At 39.8% G+C, this 22199-nt stretch overlaps 2 protein-coding genes across 2 annotated transcripts in view; one reads left to right on the top strand and one right to left on the bottom strand.

The window, feature by feature from the left end:
- pacsin1a (protein kinase C and casein kinase substrate in neurons 1a) overlaps positions 1-10790 on the bottom strand; it is a 32227-nt gene extending 21437 nt beyond the window's left edge. The window contains exon 1 of the mRNA XM_085344004.1: positions 10775-10790. The gene's annotated coding sequence lies outside the window, so the exon portion shown is untranslated. The remainder of the gene's footprint in view (positions 1-10774) is intronic.
- A 6108-nt stretch (positions 10791-16898) lies between these two features.
- smim29 (small integral membrane protein 29) lies at positions 16899-21941 on the top strand. Its single transcript, XM_085344425.1, has 5 exons — positions 16899-16975; positions 17456-17755; positions 17913-17938; positions 18042-18147; positions 19399-21941. Exons 2-5 carry the CDS (start codon positions 17648-17650, stop codon positions 19465-19467), a joined length of 309 nt encoding a protein of 102 aa, XP_085200551.1. The 5' UTR covers positions 16899-16975; positions 17456-17647; the 3' UTR covers positions 19468-21941.
- The last annotated feature ends 258 nt before the right edge of the window (positions 21942-22199 follow it).

The following is a 22199-nucleotide window of genomic DNA, read 5'->3' as shown; positions in this document are numbered from 1 at the left end:
TTCTCCAAGTTGGTTGGATTTTGATCTTGGGTTTGTGCCTGGTGTCTGCATTCGAGTCCTCTCCTCTGTGTTGCGACATCACTGTCTAACTAGTTGATCCTAAAACCACCATAGATGCTCAATTGAGTTGAGGTCCAGTGATTGCTGAGGCCTTAGCAACGATTCATTCATTTTTATCCTCCGCAAGCCATTCAGTGAGTGCTAGTGGGGGGCATTGTCCTGATAGAGACTACTCCCATAGAATGGAGAAAAGCTTTATTTATTTTTAGTAACTCTTCCTGGTTAAGCAGACCCAAACCATGACCGCAAACTGCACACAGCCACTGGAGGATCTCCTCACTGTAGGGGTCAAGTATTCATTATTTTCTCTCTAATTCATCATCGTCTGCAGATCGGAAGGGACAACTGAATGAAGGTCTCCCAGAGGTCTCCAGTGTTCAAATGCTTTTTTGGCAGAAGGATTCATTTCACACTCGTCAGCCCATATAGAAATACACACAAATACAAGCACACATTTGCTACAAGCATTGTGATTTATCACAGTGTCCGGAGCACTGCTGCAGTGGTTATGTAACTATCAAGCCTCTTGCCACAAGCCTCCTGGTGACAGTGGTGAATAAGAGGGAAAACGACAAGGGGAGGGCGAAGAGAGATGGACAGGAGAAGCAGAACAGAGTCGAGGAGGGGGAGACAGACATGTTGTCATGGGGTGTGATGAAGAAATGAACTGCAGACATGCAGCAGTGCCTGAATGTTGCATTAGAGAGGATGAAGGCCTCTGGTTCCAGTCCAGTTTCTGCTAATGTCCAGGCAGTTAGAAGAAACAGAGGAAGGCAGTGAATAAATAAGCATGGCAATAATCAATCTGGGAATGTAGCTCTTTAAACCTACCAGCTTTCCGCCTTCTTATCATTTAGTTGCCAGATGCTGCTCTGAATACTGATGGGCTGCCTTTCAAACCAATGTCTGTATGTGTCTATGTGCATTTGTGAGAAGAGGGAGTGGGAGGTGCAGTTATTACAGAGAGGGTGAGTGTGCTGCAGATTATTTTAAATTCGATACTTCAAGTTTGATAAACCATATCTATCTATATATATGTATAGTGAGAGAGAGAGAGAGAGAGAAAGATACAGATGGGCATACTGTAGATGGCTAAACAATGGGGCATAGTGATGGTGCAGAAGCAGAGGAAGACAGAGGAAGATGTATACCAAATGATACCAACATTAAGAAGAAGGAACATGGGGATCCTTGAAAAATACTCAAGGCTGAGAGAGGAGCTAGAGATGGTGTGGAAGACAAGGGCAACGGCAGTTCCCGTGGTAATCGGAGCACTCGATGCAGTGACCCCTACAACTGGGTGAGCGGCTCCATGAGATCCAAGGAACAACATCAGAGACCTCTGTCCAGAAGAAGAGTACAGCACTAGGAACAGCAACAATACTGTGTGTGTGTGTGTGTGTGTGTGTGTGTGTGTGTGTGTGTGTGTGTGTGTGTGTGTGTGTGTGTGTGTGTGTGTGTTTATAGTGTGTTGACGAGGTACAACACAATGCTAAAGGAAGGAGGAGCCCGAACATCAGTGGGAGATATCCTCATGCATTTAAGGCGTTGAATGTGAAAGCAGCTAACCTCACAGAAAAGATCATGGCTAAGCTGGAAACCTGGACCCTCTGTTGATAGCTGGACCAAAAAAAAGCAATTTGAATGGCTGAGACACACTCTGAATGGCTAACTGAAGGTTGGACAGTCCTAATCCCTATAGAATCTCCAGAAGGGACTGGTCCCATCCAACTACTGGCCAATAACGTGCCCCAGAACAACATGGAAGCTTCTGTCAGACATCATACCAGCTAAGATGAACAGGCACATGGCTCAATACATGAACAGGGCCCAGAAAGGAACACCAGAACAGAATCACCAGAAGTGCAAAACCCCAGCTCCTAGTAGATAGGGCAGTCACTCAAGACTGCAAGACTAGATTAACCTTTGCACTGCCTGAATTGAGTGATGTAAATTTGATGTGTATGCTATATGTTAGCAGGAGAAATTTGTTTCCTTGATATTTTGATGTTATGGTAGTAATATTGTTGGTTTTGTTTTGCTCCTAGCTCTTACGGTGTCTTCACTGAACGTTTCAATGAAAACTTTTCCAATAAAACCTCTGTGAAGCATCAGTATAAGAGACCATCATTCAGCCAGGGATGCTACACTGGGGGCTACCACACCAGGGAAAACCCCAAGTACAGACTGTGCAAATATGCCCCTGAGACAATCCAGCACATAACAGCAGGGTGTAATATACTAGCAGGCAGGGCATACATGGGACCCCAGAACCCAGTGGCTGGAATAATATGCAGGACGATGCATACTACACCAAGCTACATATGCACATAACATAGCTATACCAAGTGATAGCAAGATCAGTAAGAAGGAACATGAGAAGCTTGAGAAAAACCAAGGGCTCACAGAGGGGCTAGAGAAGGTATGGAGGGTGAAAACAACAGTTTCTGGCCCCCAAAGTGCACAGATGTGTTTCACTACGGGTAACTGAGTAAAAGGATTTGCTTCTCGAAAGACTTTGAATTTAATTTAAAGTTTTAAAATGCATCTGTAGTCAGAGACAGTGCAACTGAAACGACCTTTCCTATAATCATATCAGCAGGAAACTGACAGGAGAAAATAAGCAACACTAGTTTATCCAGAGATGTGTCACTGTCCACTGTGTAATCACTTTACATTCCTATTTATACACACTCACAAATCTCCCCATGTGTCCAGTCAGAGAGCTGGGGACTGAAGATCTGATACACAAACCAGACCTGAGTTGCAAAAATTTAGACCACGACTTGTTGGATCAGAGTCAGCTCATTTCCTGTTTGACTACTTAAAAATGTGATTTGTCAAGTGAAACGAAAATGTAATTAATCTAACTAATTGATCAGATTTCACAATTTCAGACCATGGCAAACAGCAGCTGTGGTTTGAAATATGATTGCTTAAAGTTGGCACATAGCACTGTCTTCTGTTAATGTTTATCAAAAGTATTGACAACAAGCATTGCCAGTTTGGCTCACAAAGTGCTTCATGTTTATGTCTGATTATGAGCCAAGGCAAAACTGGTGGTTGCTAAATGTGGAAGAAAGAAAAATATGAATCCTGGTGGTAGCTGCCACCAGCAGGAAACAGTGATCAAGTGTAAATTTAAATCTGAAATTAGGAGAGGTTTACAGGCATTGCTAAAGGGTGTGGCTGAGATCAGACAATACAATGAATAAAGAAGATTAGGGCTTTAATGCTAGTGGTTTACACATTCACCTAACAAGCAAAAGATCCCACCTTGATATCAGGAGGAGACACAAATCCCTTTGGGGTTGTGTCAGGAGGGGCATCTGGTGTAAAAATCTGCCAAATCAAACATGTGGAGGTACCTGCTGTGGTGACCCCTTGTGAATAAGGAAGCAGCAGGTGAGTAACATGAATCCATTTTGCCCATACAGACAGAATAATGACTGGATACAGACTGGATAGAGTTTTATAAAAGTCTTCTATGGTGTAGGTCACTTCCTGATTATGAAATACTGAACAAAATAGGGACATTTTAATTTAAGGCAGTTAATTAAATAGAAATCATATAAGAAGAATTGACACAAAGCAAAAATGTAGCTTGACGGTAGTAACACTGAAAAAGAGAGCGTGGTTTAAATGGGAAAAAGTAGAAAAGCTAACAGGTATAATGAAAGAATGAGAAAAAAATGTGTCAATGATCTTCTATGTGTGCTACATATTCCAGGATACTTTGTTTACTAATAAAAACAATCTATATAGGTTCTTCTGACCCAGCTTTGACTTAGTCCAAACTGCACAACATCCCTGGAGAAGCCTTTCTGAGCTGGGCCATCATGTTCCGATGAGCCTTCTTGCATATACAAACACCAGACTGTGCTCATCAAACAGATGCTTAACCTCCCCGGCGCAGTGAAATTCTGTCCCAATGCCCACAGAACAAAGAGATCAAACAAGGAAAATCAATAGCTCCTCCTGGGTAATCAGTCTTTCCTGTGAGACGGGGAAATCTACTCCTAGTGAGATAATAAAAATAAAATCTGAGATAATCTCTTCTAAGAAAAGAACACGAGAATATGTTGAGTCAAAACATTAATGCTACCATAGAGAGTACAAGTCAGTCAGTTTGATTGTTGGAGTAGCTAGGAAACGGAAATCCAACCCTTTAATTGCATTGTAATCCTACATCTAATCATGCAGTACACGACACAAAGTGCACCACTTACGGAATAATACAATTTAAAAGTCTCCAATAAGCAACAAAGATGACCTGACCTTCAGTTTGCCCATAAAAAGGCTGCGACAGTCTCATCAAATATTAACACCAGTGTCAAAGAGCTATTAATTAACTCAAGTGGTGCATTTAGCATTATACATAAAAAAAAACTGTTCAGATCTGTGGGTCTGTGCTCGGCATCGTCCCTTTGACATCCATCCGCATCTTCAGATTAAACTTAGCTTCCAGCACACAGGACAATTGGCACAAACACGAACAACTCACCTTCTCCACCAATGGGAGGTCAGATTTCCATAAACCTAAGAGAGAGATAGTTGTCGGTCCCCTGCAGGAAAACAAAGCATGAGTTTTTTTCTTTTTCTTTTTTAACAGGAAGCTGGTTAAAGTGCTGCTACTTCACCTAATTGGAATATAAATGAAAATCAACCCCAGGTGTGTCAAAACAGAAGTCACCTTTATGGCAGAAGGTTATTAAGAAATTATCTGGGTTTCAGTTTAAACTATCACAGTTATGGAGAGATTATAAAACTCTGCATAGAGCAATGGGGTATATTTAATAATACCAGTTTCTTTTGTACACTTTAACCACTAATGCACCACCTGCTGAATATAATTAATGCTGGGATGATTAGAAGCTAGTCAAATATAGTAAACTGTGATGAAAATGGTGTGTGGAAAAATGACTAATTTTGGTGTGAAATCTGCAATATGGTTTGGATCGGTTGATGCAAATGATAATTTATATGTTCAGCTTTGTTTTTTTTACAGATTGAAGTCTTTCTGCTGTCACTGACACGTGTGACTGCCTCAGGCCCACACAGAACACAAAATTCAACAATAATGCTGAGTCTTAGAAAAAAACAATGCTGAGCACCAATTTAGCCGAGTTGGTTTCCCAGGTTACATCAGTGTCTAATTAACTCATATTATTTTGAAATTTAAGTTTCAAGCTTAAAAAAGTGCTGTTTTCCATGTATGCCTGTTTAACTTTATAGAAAAAGGTTAACAAAGTTTACTGTTACAACAACGTATAACGTAAGCGAGATTGTGTTAAAACCTTTTTTCAACTATATTTTTCACGAAGCAGGAACTCCAGCAACACTTGAGGGAAGATGAACATCTTTAATAATAGACCAACGCGTTTCGGCTTGTGGCCTTCATCAGGGTCAACCATATTTTTGACATGTTTCATTCAGTAGATCATTTTATTCCATGCACAAATTATTCCTTTGGCATTTGCCGGTATTTTTTTTTCCAGGTATAAATATAAAAAAAGCAAATTACTACCCAGTGTGAAACCTTAATAATTAAAAACAGAAGTGAAGCTTCAGCTAATGCAGGCACAGTCAATATTTCCACAGAGAGGAAATTAATGGACAACATTTGACCATTTATCAAGCAAAATATTGAAAGTCCACCGGTTCTAACTTGAAATGTGATAATTTGGTGCTTTCAATCATTTAATAAATTCTGGTGTAAGGAAATATCACAGAGTTTGAGGATGTGACTTTAGCCTTTTGAAATGTCTGAACACCATAGCTGACAGATCTAATTATTTAGTAATTAAAATAACAGTAAGCTTGGCTCCAGCATCATGCTATCGTGCTTATATCGTACAGCCACCTTGTCTTTAATACCAAAATATTCAATGCTCAATGTCAATGACGCTATAAGTAGTTCAATTCAGCTTTACTTTTCTTCAAAAATGTGATTGCTTTTGGAAATCATCTGTGCTTCACAGTGTGCTTGAATCTTTCTCTGTGTGTACCCCTCACTGTGTGCTCAGCTGAGCTGCTGCATCCCATGACCATGATAAGCAGTTTAGGTAATGGACGGGTCGACTGAATTCAGGCAGAGAAGTGATGAAGCAACCCACACATCAAATGAAACAGCCTGAGAAATGCCAGCTCTATTCGATGCCTAACAGCAAGCAGTCTGCTGGTTATGCTTCAAATTCTTATAAAATGCTGATTCATGGTCACTTCACTGTGACCACTGGTGCTTTTCAACTGAGTATTTATATTTCTCAAGTTCCAAAGTCTTCTAATTGAAAAATTATTATTATTGGCACACTTTATGCCCTATTGGTAATGTTCCTCCCTTTATGACCACAGTGTACCTGTCTTCTGATGGCAGCTTCCAGCAGGACAACACACCATGCTACAAAACTTCGACTATCTCAAACTAGTTTCTTGAACATGTTAACAGTGAGTTAACTCTACACAATTGGTCTCCACAGTCACCAGATCTCAATGGAATGTGGTGGACACTCATCATGGATTTGCAGCTGACAAATCTACAGCAACCGTGTGATGCTATCATGTCAACATGGACCAAAGTCTCTGAGGAATCTTTCCAGCACTTTGTTGAATATTTGCCTTAAAGAGTTAGAGCAGTTCTCAAGGCCAAAGGATGGGCCAGTATAAGAAAGGTGTACCTAACCAAGTGGCTAGTGAGTGTAAAACAGGCAACTGCTCTCGGAAAACATAGTATCAAGTTAAGATGACCAACAGAAAAACATGTGGCTCTCCTATTCTCTCTCTCTGTGTGATTATGTTTATGAGGAAGACACCCACTAGTGTTCAGCCCTCTCACCCGACCTTCTGCATCCATGCACTTATTAATCAAAACATCAACAGACCCACTGATCTAGAAACCATTCATACCAGAACTGATAAAACTCCAGGGATTCGTGCGCTGGAGGTGCACACCAGGACTCCATTTTGAAATGCCCAAAAGATCACGACACAAACTGGGGCCTATGCTCTGCCTCAGGGTGAGCCACGGCTTCAAGATGATGACTCAGAGGAGGCAAACGCCGACATGTTGTGATGACGCTGCATGAACAACTCCGGGTAACATCGATGTAATTCATTAGGGTCCACCACAGGATAAACAAGAATAATGTTACCTAGTGATATGTGCGTAGTGTTTCTCATCCTGTTCACATGTACACGTGTGATAAAATTGTTTCCTCCTAATTTTTCTTTAACTAAAATCAACTCCACTATGATGGCATCTCGCTTTTCTTAATATCTCTGGATTTGAGCAAAAATCATAGTCATGGAAAGAGCTTCAGAAAAACAAAATGAGAATCCTTGTGTGGTGTGAAAAGCACCGCAGATGTTTTTGATAATCTCTAATGTCATAAATCTTGTGCCAAGGACAGGAGTCTTCCCGGTGTGTGTCCTCCTCTGCACGGAGAGAAATGAGACACTCCGGCTGCCCTTCAGACTCTCTGTTCTTACATTGGCTCTTTTTTCACACCTTGTCAGACAGCACTATCTCTTCTTTTCACAGAGGAACAACAGCCCTTAACCCTTTCATCAGCAAACACATTAGAGAAGGCCCCACTATTTCACACGTTGTCCTGTTTCCCACACCTACGTTGTTCCAGAAACACCGGAGACTAACAACAACAAAAAGGTCACCAACAACATCTCTTTGTGAGACATTTAAACAGACAGAAACAGATCCGACAGAACAGCGTTTCAGACTATTTGAATGCATCAGTGTTCGGCACCCATTCCTGCATTAGCCTACAAATTGTCATGATTTTGTAATAAAAGATCAAAAACAAACTGACTGAAATAAAAGCTCATCTGAAAACAAATTGCTTTGTTTTAAGTAAAACGAATTCCCTTTAATTGGCATGGAATGCATTCAGCAGTACTCTGTATTGATCCTCCCCTTCCATTTAGCAAAGCAAACCTCCATTGGGAGCGGTAGAGCCCATATGTCAGATATTCCACATTAAACAGAGGAACAAACAATCAAATGACAATAGCTTTAACTGCAATGCAACTCATAAATCCCACGCTCGTGTTAATCCTTTCCCAGTCATTGCAGACAAGGCCAAAAGTTGGATTAAAAACAATCTAAAAACAACTTCCTAAAACTGTTAGTTAAGCTTGCATGGGCATTCCTGATAAAATGTTCACATAACAACTATTCTGTTAATGGTTAAAGAAAACCACCCATCAAGCCACTGATTACATGATTGCAAATCATAATTAAACTCAAACACATAGTTCCTGAGCAGGAGGATGTTTGCCACAATCAAAAACAAAACAAGCCAAGCATGAAAACAGAAGGTGAACAGTAATGCAGACACACTGTAAACACTATGGGAAGTGAGCGCGGGCAAACATTTCTAGAAATTCAACATGACACGGAATAATCTCTGAATTAACAGCACACATATATAGAAAGAAAGCAGCTTGATTTAAAGAGTGGAATTACTCTGCTTGTAAGCTTGTCTTTTTATTTATTTTTATCATAGCTCGCAATGTGTCATCATATTTTCATCATCATATCATTTTGTCAATATTTAACTCTCAGAACTAAAATGTACAGTGTTGAATATACACAGCAAACAACAACAGAATGAGCCTGTTCAAACAAGATTGTCTACCACACATATATATGAGTATTTCAAAAATTCCTATTGGAGAGAACATCATCACACACATCACAAATTGTGGATATCATTCTAACGCAGACTTTTCCTTCTAATTAAGTTGATTTGCATTTGGTGCATGTCGTCATACCTGGGCAATATCTCGCTAAAAGTTGAATGAAAATGTTTTTTCTCCTCTCATATTCAAGCCTTAATATGTGTGAAACCATTCAAATGATTTGGACTGTTTTAAAATAATATTTTGTGCCTTATATATGACATGCTATAGATAAACTATAGGTTTCTTACCTGCAAACATATGGATTTTACAGGCCCTTAAATGGATTTAAAGCATCCATCATTCTTTGTTAACTGAGTTTGATAGATAGATAGATAGATAGATAGATAGATAGATAGATAGATAGATAGATAGATAGATAGATAGATAGATAGATAGATAGATAGATAGATAGATAGTTTGCTGAAGTACACAACAGTTCCAAGCAATACACTTTCAACTTGTCTCGACAGTGAAAGCTTAAGAGTCTGCTAATAAATAGCAGGTACTCTTTAACTCTCCTTTCTGCAGTACAATTGCATTAACCCCCCTGAGAGTATCATCATCTCGTCTCTGCAGCCTAGTGTCGAGCTCTCTTGGGGGCACCTTGGATGCTGACAGAAATGCACTCCAGCAAACAATAAATTCAGCACCAGGGACAGCTCCAAAACAGGCAAGGGGACACAAGTGACCTGTCTGTCATCTGCTACTCCACCGTAAGAATTTAACTCTAGAGGATTTCATTTAAATGAACACCCTCACCACCACCACAAACAACAACAACAACAAAACACAAGTTAGCCGTTTAATCAATCATGCAGTCTCACAGAAAAGCTAGCTGTATGGTTTTAGGCAGGAATGGATGCTTTGGTTGAAGAGAGGGGGGAACAGGAGCTACACGATTTGGGAATGTGATGCCCCAGCTTCCATTAACCAGTCCCTGCAACATATCATCATCCTCCTCCTCCTCATCATCATCGGCACATCTCAGCACAAGATAACATGCCTTTTGCTAAACGCATAACTATGAGACGCTTTAGTCAGCTGTAAGCCTGGATGCATTTCAGCGGGAGCAGATTTGATGAATGATTAAAAGACCACATGCACCTAATCCCATGTAGAAAACAGGATGCTCCTCCTCTGTGGTGCTGTTGGTTTGTGAGAGAAAAACAATGACGCTAGAGATGGCTCCTCGCTGTGCTGTGACAACCAATTACATAACGCCAGAGCGGAGTGTTCTCATGAGCATTTGCGTCCATTTCGCCAAGAAACCATAAAATACAGAACGAGGCGATTTTTGATTACTATGCAACTTATAAGCACACATCAAAGCACCCTTCATATAGATAGAACACTTAATTATACGACTTCTTTGATCGACGCAGTTTAGATTCCTGGTCTTGTTTACCAATTTGGCGCACGGAAAATAAACATAAAATGGCAATCCTGTCTTAGTCTTGGCTACTGTCTTCATCCGCAATAGTGTACTTGGCATGGAAACCGTATTAATGTCTTGTAGAATATTTAAGCAAACCGTATTGCATTGCTGATACAATTGGCACGCTGGGGTCAATTTTGCTCAGCCCGCCAGTGGGGCAATAGGACGAGCTGCAGAGTGGAAAAAAACAGCCTGCACCATCCTCTAATTTGAAGGGAATGGTGCACATTAGCTTGACGGTGCAAAACCATAATATACGACTCTATGATACAGTTTCGCTTGTGGGTAACGCGTGCAATAGTAATTCTAGGTGATGCAAGATGGTCATCTTCACCCTTGGTGTTCCCAAACAACGGCACATCGTGTAACATGACGCATGCATAGCTAAAAATTTGTTACTGAATCTGTAATACTTGGCAAGTGTCGCAGCAGAAGGGGGATCAGAGTTAATCCAGATGACAGGAGAGGATGCGAGACTCCTTTATCTCTGCGTCGCCCTTCGCGAAAAGGATGCTCAGCTTCTCTTTCGAGTGCAGCAATGTGGCATCAACAGAGAGCAAAACACACCAACTGACTTACCAGAGATGCTGCTCCTGCTGCTGCCGCTGAGGTGCACTACTGCCCGATAGCCTCTACTGCAAGTTATTCAGTATTTCCCCTTGCAGTGACAGAAGGTGACCCTGCGTTCTCTGCAAGACGCTGCATCCACGAGATCACGATGCACGCAGCAAGGGGGAGCTCCACAGCACAGGCATGCGTCGAGGGGGATGGCCCAGCTTTTCCTTTCAATGGACGACAGGAATAGACAGAAGGGAAACGAATGAGAAAATGTAAGATGGAAAAGACGGCTTTTAAATTCCATCTCCCAACACTGGCCACGTGGGCTTACGAGAATTTACACTAGATATACACCCTCGAATCATTTTTATTGATATATTTTTATTATTTCATTTTTAAAATCAGAATTAAACCATTACCTATGGAATTATTAGCCAGTAGTAAGTTATTCTAATACGCATAATATCACATTTATAAATTATAAGCTTTTAAGAAATGAGGAGACCCCCCCAAATGTAACTTCCATTTCCCAACCAATAGGGAAAGCACGTGGTATGACATGGCATCACCGCCTTCCATTTAAACCACGCCCACGTTGCACTACGCTGCAAGGGAGGGGGATGGAGTGTTTTTGTGCTTTGGCTTCCTGACAAGCCCACTGACTCATCCACTGTTTCAAGTACACAAGAAAAATCTATTCACCTGCTGATTTATATGAGTGCACACACACACAAAAAAATTCCCAAAACAAAACACTGTTTCCTTAATGACGTCATATGATAACAAAATGACCAAAGTCATAGTAAATATAGTAATGAAAACCAGTGACTGATCCACAGACAGGTAATATTGGACACCTTTTTTAGAGAATGTGGTGAAGTCTACTAGGAAAATACTTAAGCTGGTTCATCATTAGTGACAATCACAAATAAAAATTACAAACAAAAAGTTTCAATCAATCATTACCTGAAGAACTTCCTTGTTTTTGTTTTGTTAATTATTTGAGGTCCTGTATATATAACCATTACTCTCTCACAATCCATTACATCCTCACAGTGCAGACTCTTTCCATTACAACTGCACTCTGAGTTAATGGATTCCATGAGACACGGCACCAGCTGCCTTCAGCCTCTTATGGACAAGAGTGTAACAGATGAAACTAACTGACCAGTTTCTTACAGAAACAAATGGAAACACAACAATTAGATATCAGCAAAAATCTCTGTTGAATCAAGGATCTATTTGTTAACTTTCTTTTCTTTGCTTGTTTGTCGTACTATTCTTTTCAAGGCTGGGTGTAGCAAAATTCCCTCAAGATACCCAAAACCAAACAGGGTGAAGAGACAATCCCTTTGCTTCAATGGAGATGATGTGGCCGGAGAAGCAAACACCTTCATGCAGATTAATCGGATGCTGTTTGTTCTGACTCTAATGAGAAATGATTTCATACTGAGGATGTAATTAAATTGCAGCTAGTACAGACTGTCTATTTCATCACTCCACTCACATGCTCCTGCCCTAGTTTTAATGATCAGAGTCTGAACAGTGAAATAAAAAGGCTCAAAAGCTGCAATGTTTGATGCCAAACCTTAAATCGTAGCCTACACAACACATTAACAGTGCACCCTCCATTCGCCATTTTCTTAAATCATATTTACTTACTGACATCTAGTGGCAATTTACTGACAGTGCAAAATTTGTAACAACATGATATACATGCTTGAAGGACAGTGTGAGAGGCTGCTTCTGTCCTGTGTCACATCTTCAATAAACACCAGTGTCCCAGTGCCAGTGGAAGCCATGCACACAAGCCATCACACTGCCTCCACCGTGTTTTACAGATGATGTGGTATGCTTTGGATCATGAGCTGTTCCATATCTTCTCCATTATTCTGGTAGAGGTTGATTTTGTTTTTTGTCTGTTCAAAGAATGTTTTTTTCAGAACTGTGCTTGGCTTTTTATTTAGATGTTCGTTGTTGTTGTTTTGCTTTTTTGCTTTTTTTTTCTATTCTTGAGGCCTATGAGTGGCTTGGATCTTGCAATGAACCCTCTGTATTTACTTTCATGCAGTTTTCTTTTTATGGTAGACTTGGAAATCGATACGTGTACCTCCTGGAGAGTGTTGTTTGCTTGGCTGGGTGTTGTGAAGGGTTTCTCTTCACCACGGAAATGATTCTGTGATCATCCACCACTGTTGTCTTCCATGGACGTCCAGGTTTTTTTTGTGTTGCTGATTTCACCAGTACTATCTTTCTTTCTCAGGATGTACCAAACTGCAGATTTTGCCACTCCAAATATTGTAGCAATTTCTTGGTTGACTTTTTTCTGTTTACGGAACTTAAAGATGGTTTGTTTCACCTGCACGGAGAGCTCCTTTGACCACATGTTGTCTATCCACAGCAAAATTTACCAAATGACAGCACCACACCTCAAATCAACTCCAGGCCTTTTATCTATCTATCTATCTATCTATCTATCTATCTATCTATCTATCTATCTATCTATCTATCTATCTATCTATCTATCTATCTATCTATCTATCTATCTATCTATCTATCTATCTATCTATCTATCTATCTATCTATCTATCTATCTGCATATAGATATATAGAGATATAATTTATTTATTTATAAAGCTATAACACATAACGCATAACACAAAAGCTACGTAGACTCTCACTGTTTCCATGGAAATTAAGAGGTCAAAAAGCATCCAGGTCACACCAGATGCACTTGATTAACTGATCCTCGGCATGTGTGAGTATTCCTATGAAAAAAAGAAGTGTTCAGGTGTTTTCAACACAACACCAATGAGGAAAGATAACACCAATATTCTTAAAGAAACAATTGTTGATGCATTTCCGTTTGGACAGGGTCATGAGGCCATTTGGAAACATCTGAAGTCCATCATTGTACAGTGAGAAACAAGAGGAAAAAACTGAACAGTTTCAAGTCAGCACAGCTTCGTTTTGTTGTATTTGAACAAACCACAAGACTTCTGGCACAGCATCCTTTTAACAGACGAAGCCAAAGTGGAGATGTTTGGCCATAATGCATTGTGCCATAATTGGCAAAAAGCTGAATATTAACAACATATTGTACCAACTGTCAAGCACAGCAGTGGAGGGGTGATGATTTGGGCTGTTTTTGTACTCAGAAAACATGAACTCCTATGTTTACCAAAATATTCTAGAGTTAAATGTGAAGCTAACTGTCTGATAGCTAAAGTTTGGCCTCATATGGGTCATGTAAGAGGACAATGATCCCAAGCTGAAAAGGAAATCTGCTGAAAAAGAAAAAAAGAGTCAAGGTGCAATGGTCCAGTCAAAGTCCAGATCTCAACCCGACTGAAATGCTGTGGCAGAATCTCAATAGAGCTGTGCATAAACAAATGCCTGAAAACATCAATGAAATGAAGCAATGTTTCAAAGAAGAATGGGCCAAAATTCTTCCCCACACAGCTTCTGCATTTTGGCCTAAAGAATGACATGATGTAATGTGTTAAATTTATTTGTTGTTTTTCATTTTGAGGTTCTATTTAATTGTAATAATAATTGTAGAAACTGTTAAATGATAAATAATAGTTAATCTATATGATGCACATTATCTTTAAAAACACTGATAAGTTTGTGGATTTTGATTTAGACCAGTCCAAAGTTTCTCCAGGTAATAAAGCAGCAAACATGGCAATGTTAAATAGAGGTACAGATGAAATTCCCAATTTAGAATTGTTGTGCTTTTGAAATCAAATGCATAATTTATTTAGGAAGTGCTCAGTGTTTACCCTTGACTGAATGAGGGTACATTTAAAGCTTTTAAGGACATTCAGGGATTCACCATATTACCGCAAAAGTACCTCCTTATTACACAGGATATATTCATCATATCGCATCATAGCACAATCTCTTTTACTTTACTGCTTTAACACAAATCAAACATTTATCCAAAGTTATTCGAAATATTACAGAATTAAATCTGATAAACAGATACCTCCGTAGATTCTGTTCTCTTTTAGAAACCAATGGAGTTCTAGTGTGAAAAAGGTATTGAGCCATAGATGAGGTACTGTCATTTTTCCCTATTAGGGAGAGAAAACAAGAGGCTGTCAAATATGTTAGCTTGCCAGAAAGCTACTTACTTACTTAGTGCTTGTTATTTTAAATGATGTCACTTGAATCCTTGTTTTTTCCTCAAAATGAAGCTGATCAAGAAAGCTCCACAGAGGCTGCTGATTGGAATGCCTGTGAAAAGCTGATGAAGGAAATGCTTTAAGAAGAGGATTATCCCAAATGAAATCCTAGCCTGTTCATTCATTACAGGGTGCCATATAAAGCCCATCAACAATTCTACAATCAAACGTGCCTGTATGAGTAACATGTTTAAGACTGCATATCAGACCTTCGTGGAATATAGGCAGACAGCAGTCAGTATTGCACTGGCTTGTGTCATGTGTCATGGTTGTCTAAATGTAAACATGAAAGTGTATATTTATCCTCTGTAAACAATGAAACTGCAGCCTCAGAGCACAGGACGAATCACAGTGCAGACACCAAGGCTTACAGCTGCTAGTGTAGGTGATGCTTTATGGGCTTCCTTCCTTCTTGTTTGTGCATCATTCTGACTCTGAGGGGAAACACTGAGTATATTTGAACAACATTATTTATAGGGCACTGCTTAATCGTATGCATCTTTATATGCACCAAGGCTTCACAATGTGTCAGCCTGCTGAGAAGGACATGTAAAGAGGAGAAGCCACCAAACAGAGCAGTATCATTGCATAAGATAATTTACTGCGGTACTGCCACTAATCCCACAGGCGAGGGTCAAAGAAAAGGCACTTCCCGTTACGCAATATGAAATGTTACACAAAAGTACACAAAGCTAATATATAATATCCCTGCACACAAAATGTATCATATCACTCATTAGTAATCAGTGTAAGGTAACACTGATGTAGATAAATCCATTTCTTAAACCAGCTTTAGTGGTCTAGAATGAAGAATGATAAGACTTCATCTACTAAATTTGAAAGGTTTCACTCATTTTATGCAGCTATAGTTTTATAATTAGCTTACTGCCACACATATATATTATGTGTGGAGCATAATGGCTCATTAAGTAATATAGTGCTAATACTAATACTGTGTTGCAACAGACTGGCGATCTGTCCAGGGTGCACCCTGACTCTAGTCCTGTGGTAGCTTGGATATGTTCCTGCCCCCCATGACCCTGATAAGGATAAGTGGAAGAGAATGGATGGATGGATAGAAGTAATACAGCCATCTTGCCTCTCCTCTTGCTCATGAGGAGAGTCCATATGAGTGCACAGTTTTAAAACGGTTACAAGCTTTAAAGTAAAAAACAAAAATCACTTACATCCTGCAGTACTCACTGGCAAAACAATAGCAATCTTGCACAGGCAATAATTTCTTGTTGATGCCAGAGGTCAGAGGAGAACCACTCAAATAACTGCTTTTTACAGCCAGGGCATACAAAAGAGCATCTCTGACTAACTGAACAGAAGACCACAGTAGGTGCCAGTTCTGTCAGCTAAGAAAAGGAAACCAAGGCTCACAAAATTGGAAGAATAAAACAATTGTTGTTTGGTCCTGATGAGTCTCAGTATCAGCTTTGACATTCAAGTGGTTGGATCTAAATTTGGTGTAAAATGACTTAAAAGAATTAAAGCAGTCTTGTGGGTGATATACTGCATAAGTGACTACTGTTGCCTAACACGTCCATCCTTTTAAGTGGACAGCGTACCCAACTTCAGATGCCTAGTTCCAGCAGGAAAACACATGATGGCACAAGGCTAATTTTATCTTAAACTGGTTTCTTGAACATGACAGTGAGTTCAGTGCACTCAAATGGCCTCCACAGTCATCTGATCTCAATCCAATAGAGCAGCTTTGGGATGTGGTTGAACCAGAGATTCATATCATCTATGTGAACCAAACTCTATGAGGAATGTTTCCAGCAACTAGCTGACACTCTACCAAGAAGGAAAAAAAAACGAAATAAATTTTAAAAAACAAAACAAAAAACGGATTTTAAAAAAGCTGATAATGAGGAACATTTTTGAGACGTGATTTCTGACGTCATCAATACGCTTTTATTGTGAAGGATTCTGCCTGCCTGGACCTGCTGCGGCTAGCGGAAGTGAAGCTTCTGCTAAGCACAACACAGCATTAACTGAAAAGAGAGGCTATGCACAACACACAGTGAGTACGGTTTATTCGATTATGTCAGAATTTTAAAAAATATAGCTTTGGCGTGTAAGAAATCAGCCTAGTCTCGTTTGTATCGCTGTACAGCCTATAGTGTAACGGTGCAGCTAACGGTAGGTACCTTCGGCTGGGTCTCTAACAGCTCCATAGAAGCGGGAAGTTAATTAAACGAGTGTTAAATTATATTTTAGCCTGATTTACTAGAACAGGGAACACTGCCTGCCTTAGTTAATTGGCACTTTGGCAAACGCACAGAATACTGAGCAGGGGAATAGTGGCTTGCTAACAAGACATTCAGTGTTTATGTTGTGTGTAATTGGCCCACTGAGTGTTTGAAACGTCTATTTCATTTACCACAACGAGTTTACTGCATGTTTTTTTTGTTTTTCCAACCAAGTAACTCATCTGCCATTGTATGAACTCACAGTTTCTTTGGCTAACCGTGCAAATTCTTTCCTTTCCCCGTGTCCTCAGATTTGTAGCTGATTAGGGAGGTCAGTGATACCATGTGGAAGTCACATGAGCGACGAGGATGAGGCAGAAACAACAAGGGGGCAGCTTGAGGAGTGATCCGCTGCACAGTGACTGCAACAGGGAGGGTGTCTGCTGCTCGTAAAGGCCTTGCACAAGCAGCCCCCTGTGTCCCCTTATCGCTTAACATTTACAATGAACAGTACTACTCAGTCCCCTGCCACCATAGATGGGAATGTGGCTGTCAGCTATGTGCTGGTGCCATTTTTCCTCATAACCTTTGCTGGGATAATTGCCGCTGTGGTAAGTGGTTTGAACACATGGCATAGGATGATCTATGTCAAGTTGAGCCATTGTGTTATGAAGCAGTCCTACATCTTACTAACTTAAAAGTCAAGTGTGAATTGAGATCCAAGCGTACACACAGCGGATGTAACATCTTTCATTTTGTCCATTTCAGATAATGTATATTCGCAGGAAAAGGAGGTAGGATTAAAATTTATCCATCAACATCATTGAACAGTTTTTTTTTTCTTTTTTTTACCTTTATACCTTCACTGAATCAATGTTTTTTTTCTTGGTCCCTCAGAGTTGACAGACTGCGTCATCAGCTATTACCAGTGTACACGTACGATCCTTCAGAGGAGATTAATGAAGCCGAACAAGAAATGTTGTGGAAAGAAGAGGACACAAGGGTAAGGCACATCAGTTTTTACAGTTTTGGATTCTTTACTTGGAAGTGCAAGTGGTAAAGCTTGTCGTTTTTATGTGACTCTTTCAGTATTGCTCCCATTGGAAGACATGGATTCTTGTGCCAAGCATGTTTAAAAGTTGCACAACCACGTTTTCTAAGAAAGGCAGAGTGAAAACATTCTCTTAATACTGTTTGGTATACTGTCTAATTATATTGGTTGTGAAATTTTCTTTAGCGTGCACCAGTTCCTCTACTGATTGGTCAGTTCCTCTATTGCATTCAGTTATAGATAGAAGTAGAGTAGAAAGGATGATAGTATTAGTAGTAGAACGAGTTTAGCCAGTTGTAATTTTATGGGAATATGGTCGTCAAATGACTCATAGTTATTAATATCTGACCTGAAATCTGCTCCATATAAATGAAACAATCTGCCTTTCTGGTTTAGTAATATCTGAAAAATCATTTTATAGTCTTTTTTTTCCCTTGACAAGTATGCATGTCTTTTCCCAACACAGAATTTTAACATCAGCTTATTTTTCAGAAAATAAAATGACAATCCTTCTCATTTTTCTCAGTCTGCCAGTAAAAAGCACTTTATTTTGAGCCGAGTCGTGCACTGAATCCTGAGGCTCACTAGATGGCGATGTTCACTTTGTCCAAAAAGTTTGTCAAAAAGTTTTACTTCTTATTTGTCAAGTCAAGGTGGGGTTGTATAGATGGGAAAGGGACAAATGTGAGCAGTGCTTGAAAAAGCCCTTAATGGGTCAGTTTGCCCAAATTACCAAAAAAAAAAGTCACATACTCCTAATGATAAGTAGCCATGGAAAAAGTTCAGGTTTTGTCTGCCTGCGTTTTAGTGATAAATGTGTCCTTGTTGTCTTTAATCCAATACAGCGAGAGCAAATTAAATTTCAGTTAACCCTTAAAGTCCTGTTATGGAAGATATTCCACGGTTGTGCGGTTTCGGAAAGACATCGGGCTTTTACTGCATGAATCGAGCTTGGTTTACCTCTGCTGTGGAAGTTTGACATGCAGGAATTTTATAATCTTGTTATATGAAACTGAGACTACTGTCAAATCATCATAGCTTGGTATAATTTGGTTTGAGTGCGAAAGTATTGTTTAGTTCGAAGCAGGTTTTCAGGTCCTCTCATGAGAAGAGATTTCACACTTGAGTAAATGTTTTTGCTCTTTCAAATAACTTTATTAAGCTGTATGCTTTTCTCTCTCTTTTTTTTATTTTTTCCTTTAGATTGTACAAAGTTGGGCGTCAAGTTATCAACAGCAACACCCTCTTCTGACCAAAGACGTCAATGCATGATGTTGGTAAACCCTGACATTGAGCACTGTGGGGTGTGACGACAAACCTGCAACCACAGAGATCAGTAATTTTTATCGTGATGTACAAACAATTGTGTACAATACTTCTTAGCTTTTATTTGCTTCCTTTTACTGTCGTCTCTGAGCACATCGGTGACGATGAGCATTTTCCTGTTCTCTTTTATGTACACTTTGACGTTGAACTTCTGATGCCGATCCTGTGTGCCTAACAGTCTCAGTACCTTAAGATTATTTATTTGAAATTATTTATTTAAACCTGTTTTTATTGAAAAATTCAGTGACATGACTCAAAGTTTCAAAGGTACAGCTACCTGTAGATTTTTAATCTGTTGTTTACATTTGCTATGTTGTTGTGGGCGACGTGTAGCAAGCTGTTATGTTCCTGTGGGTTGCAGTGAGCATTCGTACTAGCTGTGCTCTTCGTGGCATGAATGTGCTGTACCCTTTAAAAATCAGCAGTCCTGCTGCGAGAGGAATTGTGATCATTGCCTGCGCTGGTGATTTTAAACGAGTTGTGTGCAATGCATTAGAAAAACAAATCATCCTCTGATAAAATGACTAGTGTAGCGTTCAACAGTTACATTGTTGCAAAACTCTCAGAAAACCTCATATTGCTGAAAAATAAAATTAGCAGCTAAGATCAAGCTGCTAAATTTGATTTCAGTTTCATTTTCAGTGAAATGATTGAACAGCTCGCTTTAGTTTTACTTTGCTTAAAGAATCTAAGTCATGCCTGGAGCTTCACGTCTTTTTGTGGTTTAGCCAAATCCTGTGACTCTTATCAATGGCATGAAAAGCCAGATAGTGGAAGTAAATAACACCAAACTCTCATCCCTAAAATGAGCTCTGACTAGCTCTCAAAATATGTCCTGTCTACAAGGCATGGCACCAACAAATTTGCCTCCAGCTGAAGAATCTGTTCAGATGAATGCCATAAGTCTGACTGTTTTAAGCACTCAGGAAGTCTTGCTCTTTTTTTCTTTACAAGTCATAACCTCCCCCGTTCCTTTTTTGCCTTGCATTTGTGAATGTAAACTAAGAACAATTGAACTGTTTAACTGCCCTCAGATGGGGGAAGCATTACTCAGTCCAACAGCTAATGTATTGTACTGAGCATGTAATGCTCAAACATGTCATGTTATCAGTTATGACATCTAAAAGTGTGGGCGGCATGGTGGTGCATAACAAGCAAGAAAGTTCTGGGTTTAAACCTTTCTGTGTGGCATTTGTTTTCCCACTGTGCTTTATCCACAGTGTCAGAAGAAAATCCACACTCCAGGGCTGGCTCTGGGTGTGACTGCTGCTGGTTGTCTCAGCGCTAGTCCTTGCTTCCACCTGTCCAGGGAGTGCCCTACCTGTGGGTTGGGCTCCAGCCCCACCCTGACCCTCTACAGCTGTGGTTCTCAAAGTTTGGCTTACCATTTGGTGGTCTGTCATAGCGGTGCACAAAAAGATGTGGGAGCATTTCTATTAAATTGCAACACATTTAGCTGTAGTTGTCATAGATGAATGAATCTTATTAACACTGACAAATAGACACCTCAGTAATTGTTAAAGCCCAGAAAAACACACACACACACAATAAAGCAAATGCCAACATGAACCACTATTTGCTGAACAGGCACTTTAAAGTGTGGATTTTTCCTGGGTAGTCCACTTACATTGGCTCCCTAAACTTTGAGAACCCAGCTCTGCAAACTTGGGATGGCCAACTAGTTATTATACCCAGAGGTGCTTAAGTATCAGCCTAATTGTGTTTCTATTCTATGCATTATCTAGTTTTTCATCTTTTGTGAAGAATTTTATGAAATGAGCCATTCATCTTTAAAATTAGGAGATTTGCACAGGTGACACACCAGAGGGGTTCAACTATGAAGTTCAACATTGCAACGCTTTCTTGACAAAACCTAAACCCCCTGTCAGATAAAACGGGTAATGGTGTCTTTCAACTGTTCAGGCAGGTTTTCTGCTTCAGCTTCTGCGAGTGCTCACATAAGAGGCGTTTCATCATGTGATTGGTCCCTATGAGCCCAGCAGCTCTAGACGTTATCAAGCAGTGGTGCACTGTCAGTGCGATTGCTTATTCCTAACATGTAGTACACCCCTCTGGTAAACTTTGCATGAAAGGCTGTGCATTTAGGTGATGTTTGAGGAGATGGACTGATGCAAATGTAATTTTGGGAACATTGTTACAATCTTTCTCTTTTCAGACTGTACATCCATTGGTTCAAGAGACTTGGTAAGGTAGTTGAAACGCTGGAAATATAATTTACTTTTGTACATAGTTGCAATGCATCATTGTAGCCTGCATGAGCTGCACAGCAGAGTGCAATAATATGAACAAGTGACAAAGAAAATTCTCTTTATTGACCATTTTCTGATACAAATTGTTGTAGGGCACCATAGAAATATAGACATTGTACATTTATATACGTGTACATTAAAAAGAATGATCCATCCTATTGAGTTTACAGTATATAAATCAACGGATGACTGACGTTACTATGTAAAATGACATGATATCGAGACTAGGAAGTTGATAGAGGACATGAAATGACCGTTGTACGAGTACGGTGAGGATGGCTACGTGTGGCAGTGGTAGACACACGGTGGCCAACGGAACATGGAAAAAGCGCCCGGTCCATCACAAACATTTGTCCATGAAAATCTGAACTAACATTTCAGTGCACCAGAAGTTTTTTTCTTAAAAGG

This window comes from Diplotaxodon limnothrissa, linkage group LG20, assembly GCF_057381915.1.
Source record: "Diplotaxodon limnothrissa isolate DT_005_m linkage group LG20, D_limnothrissa_male_GT1.1, whole genome shotgun sequence".
NCBI classification, from domain to species: domain Eukaryota; kingdom Metazoa; phylum Chordata; class Actinopteri; order Cichliformes; family Cichlidae; genus Diplotaxodon; species Diplotaxodon limnothrissa.
The sequence above is the reverse complement of the archived record's forward strand: the minus strand, read 5'-3'. Positions and strand labels throughout refer to the sequence as shown.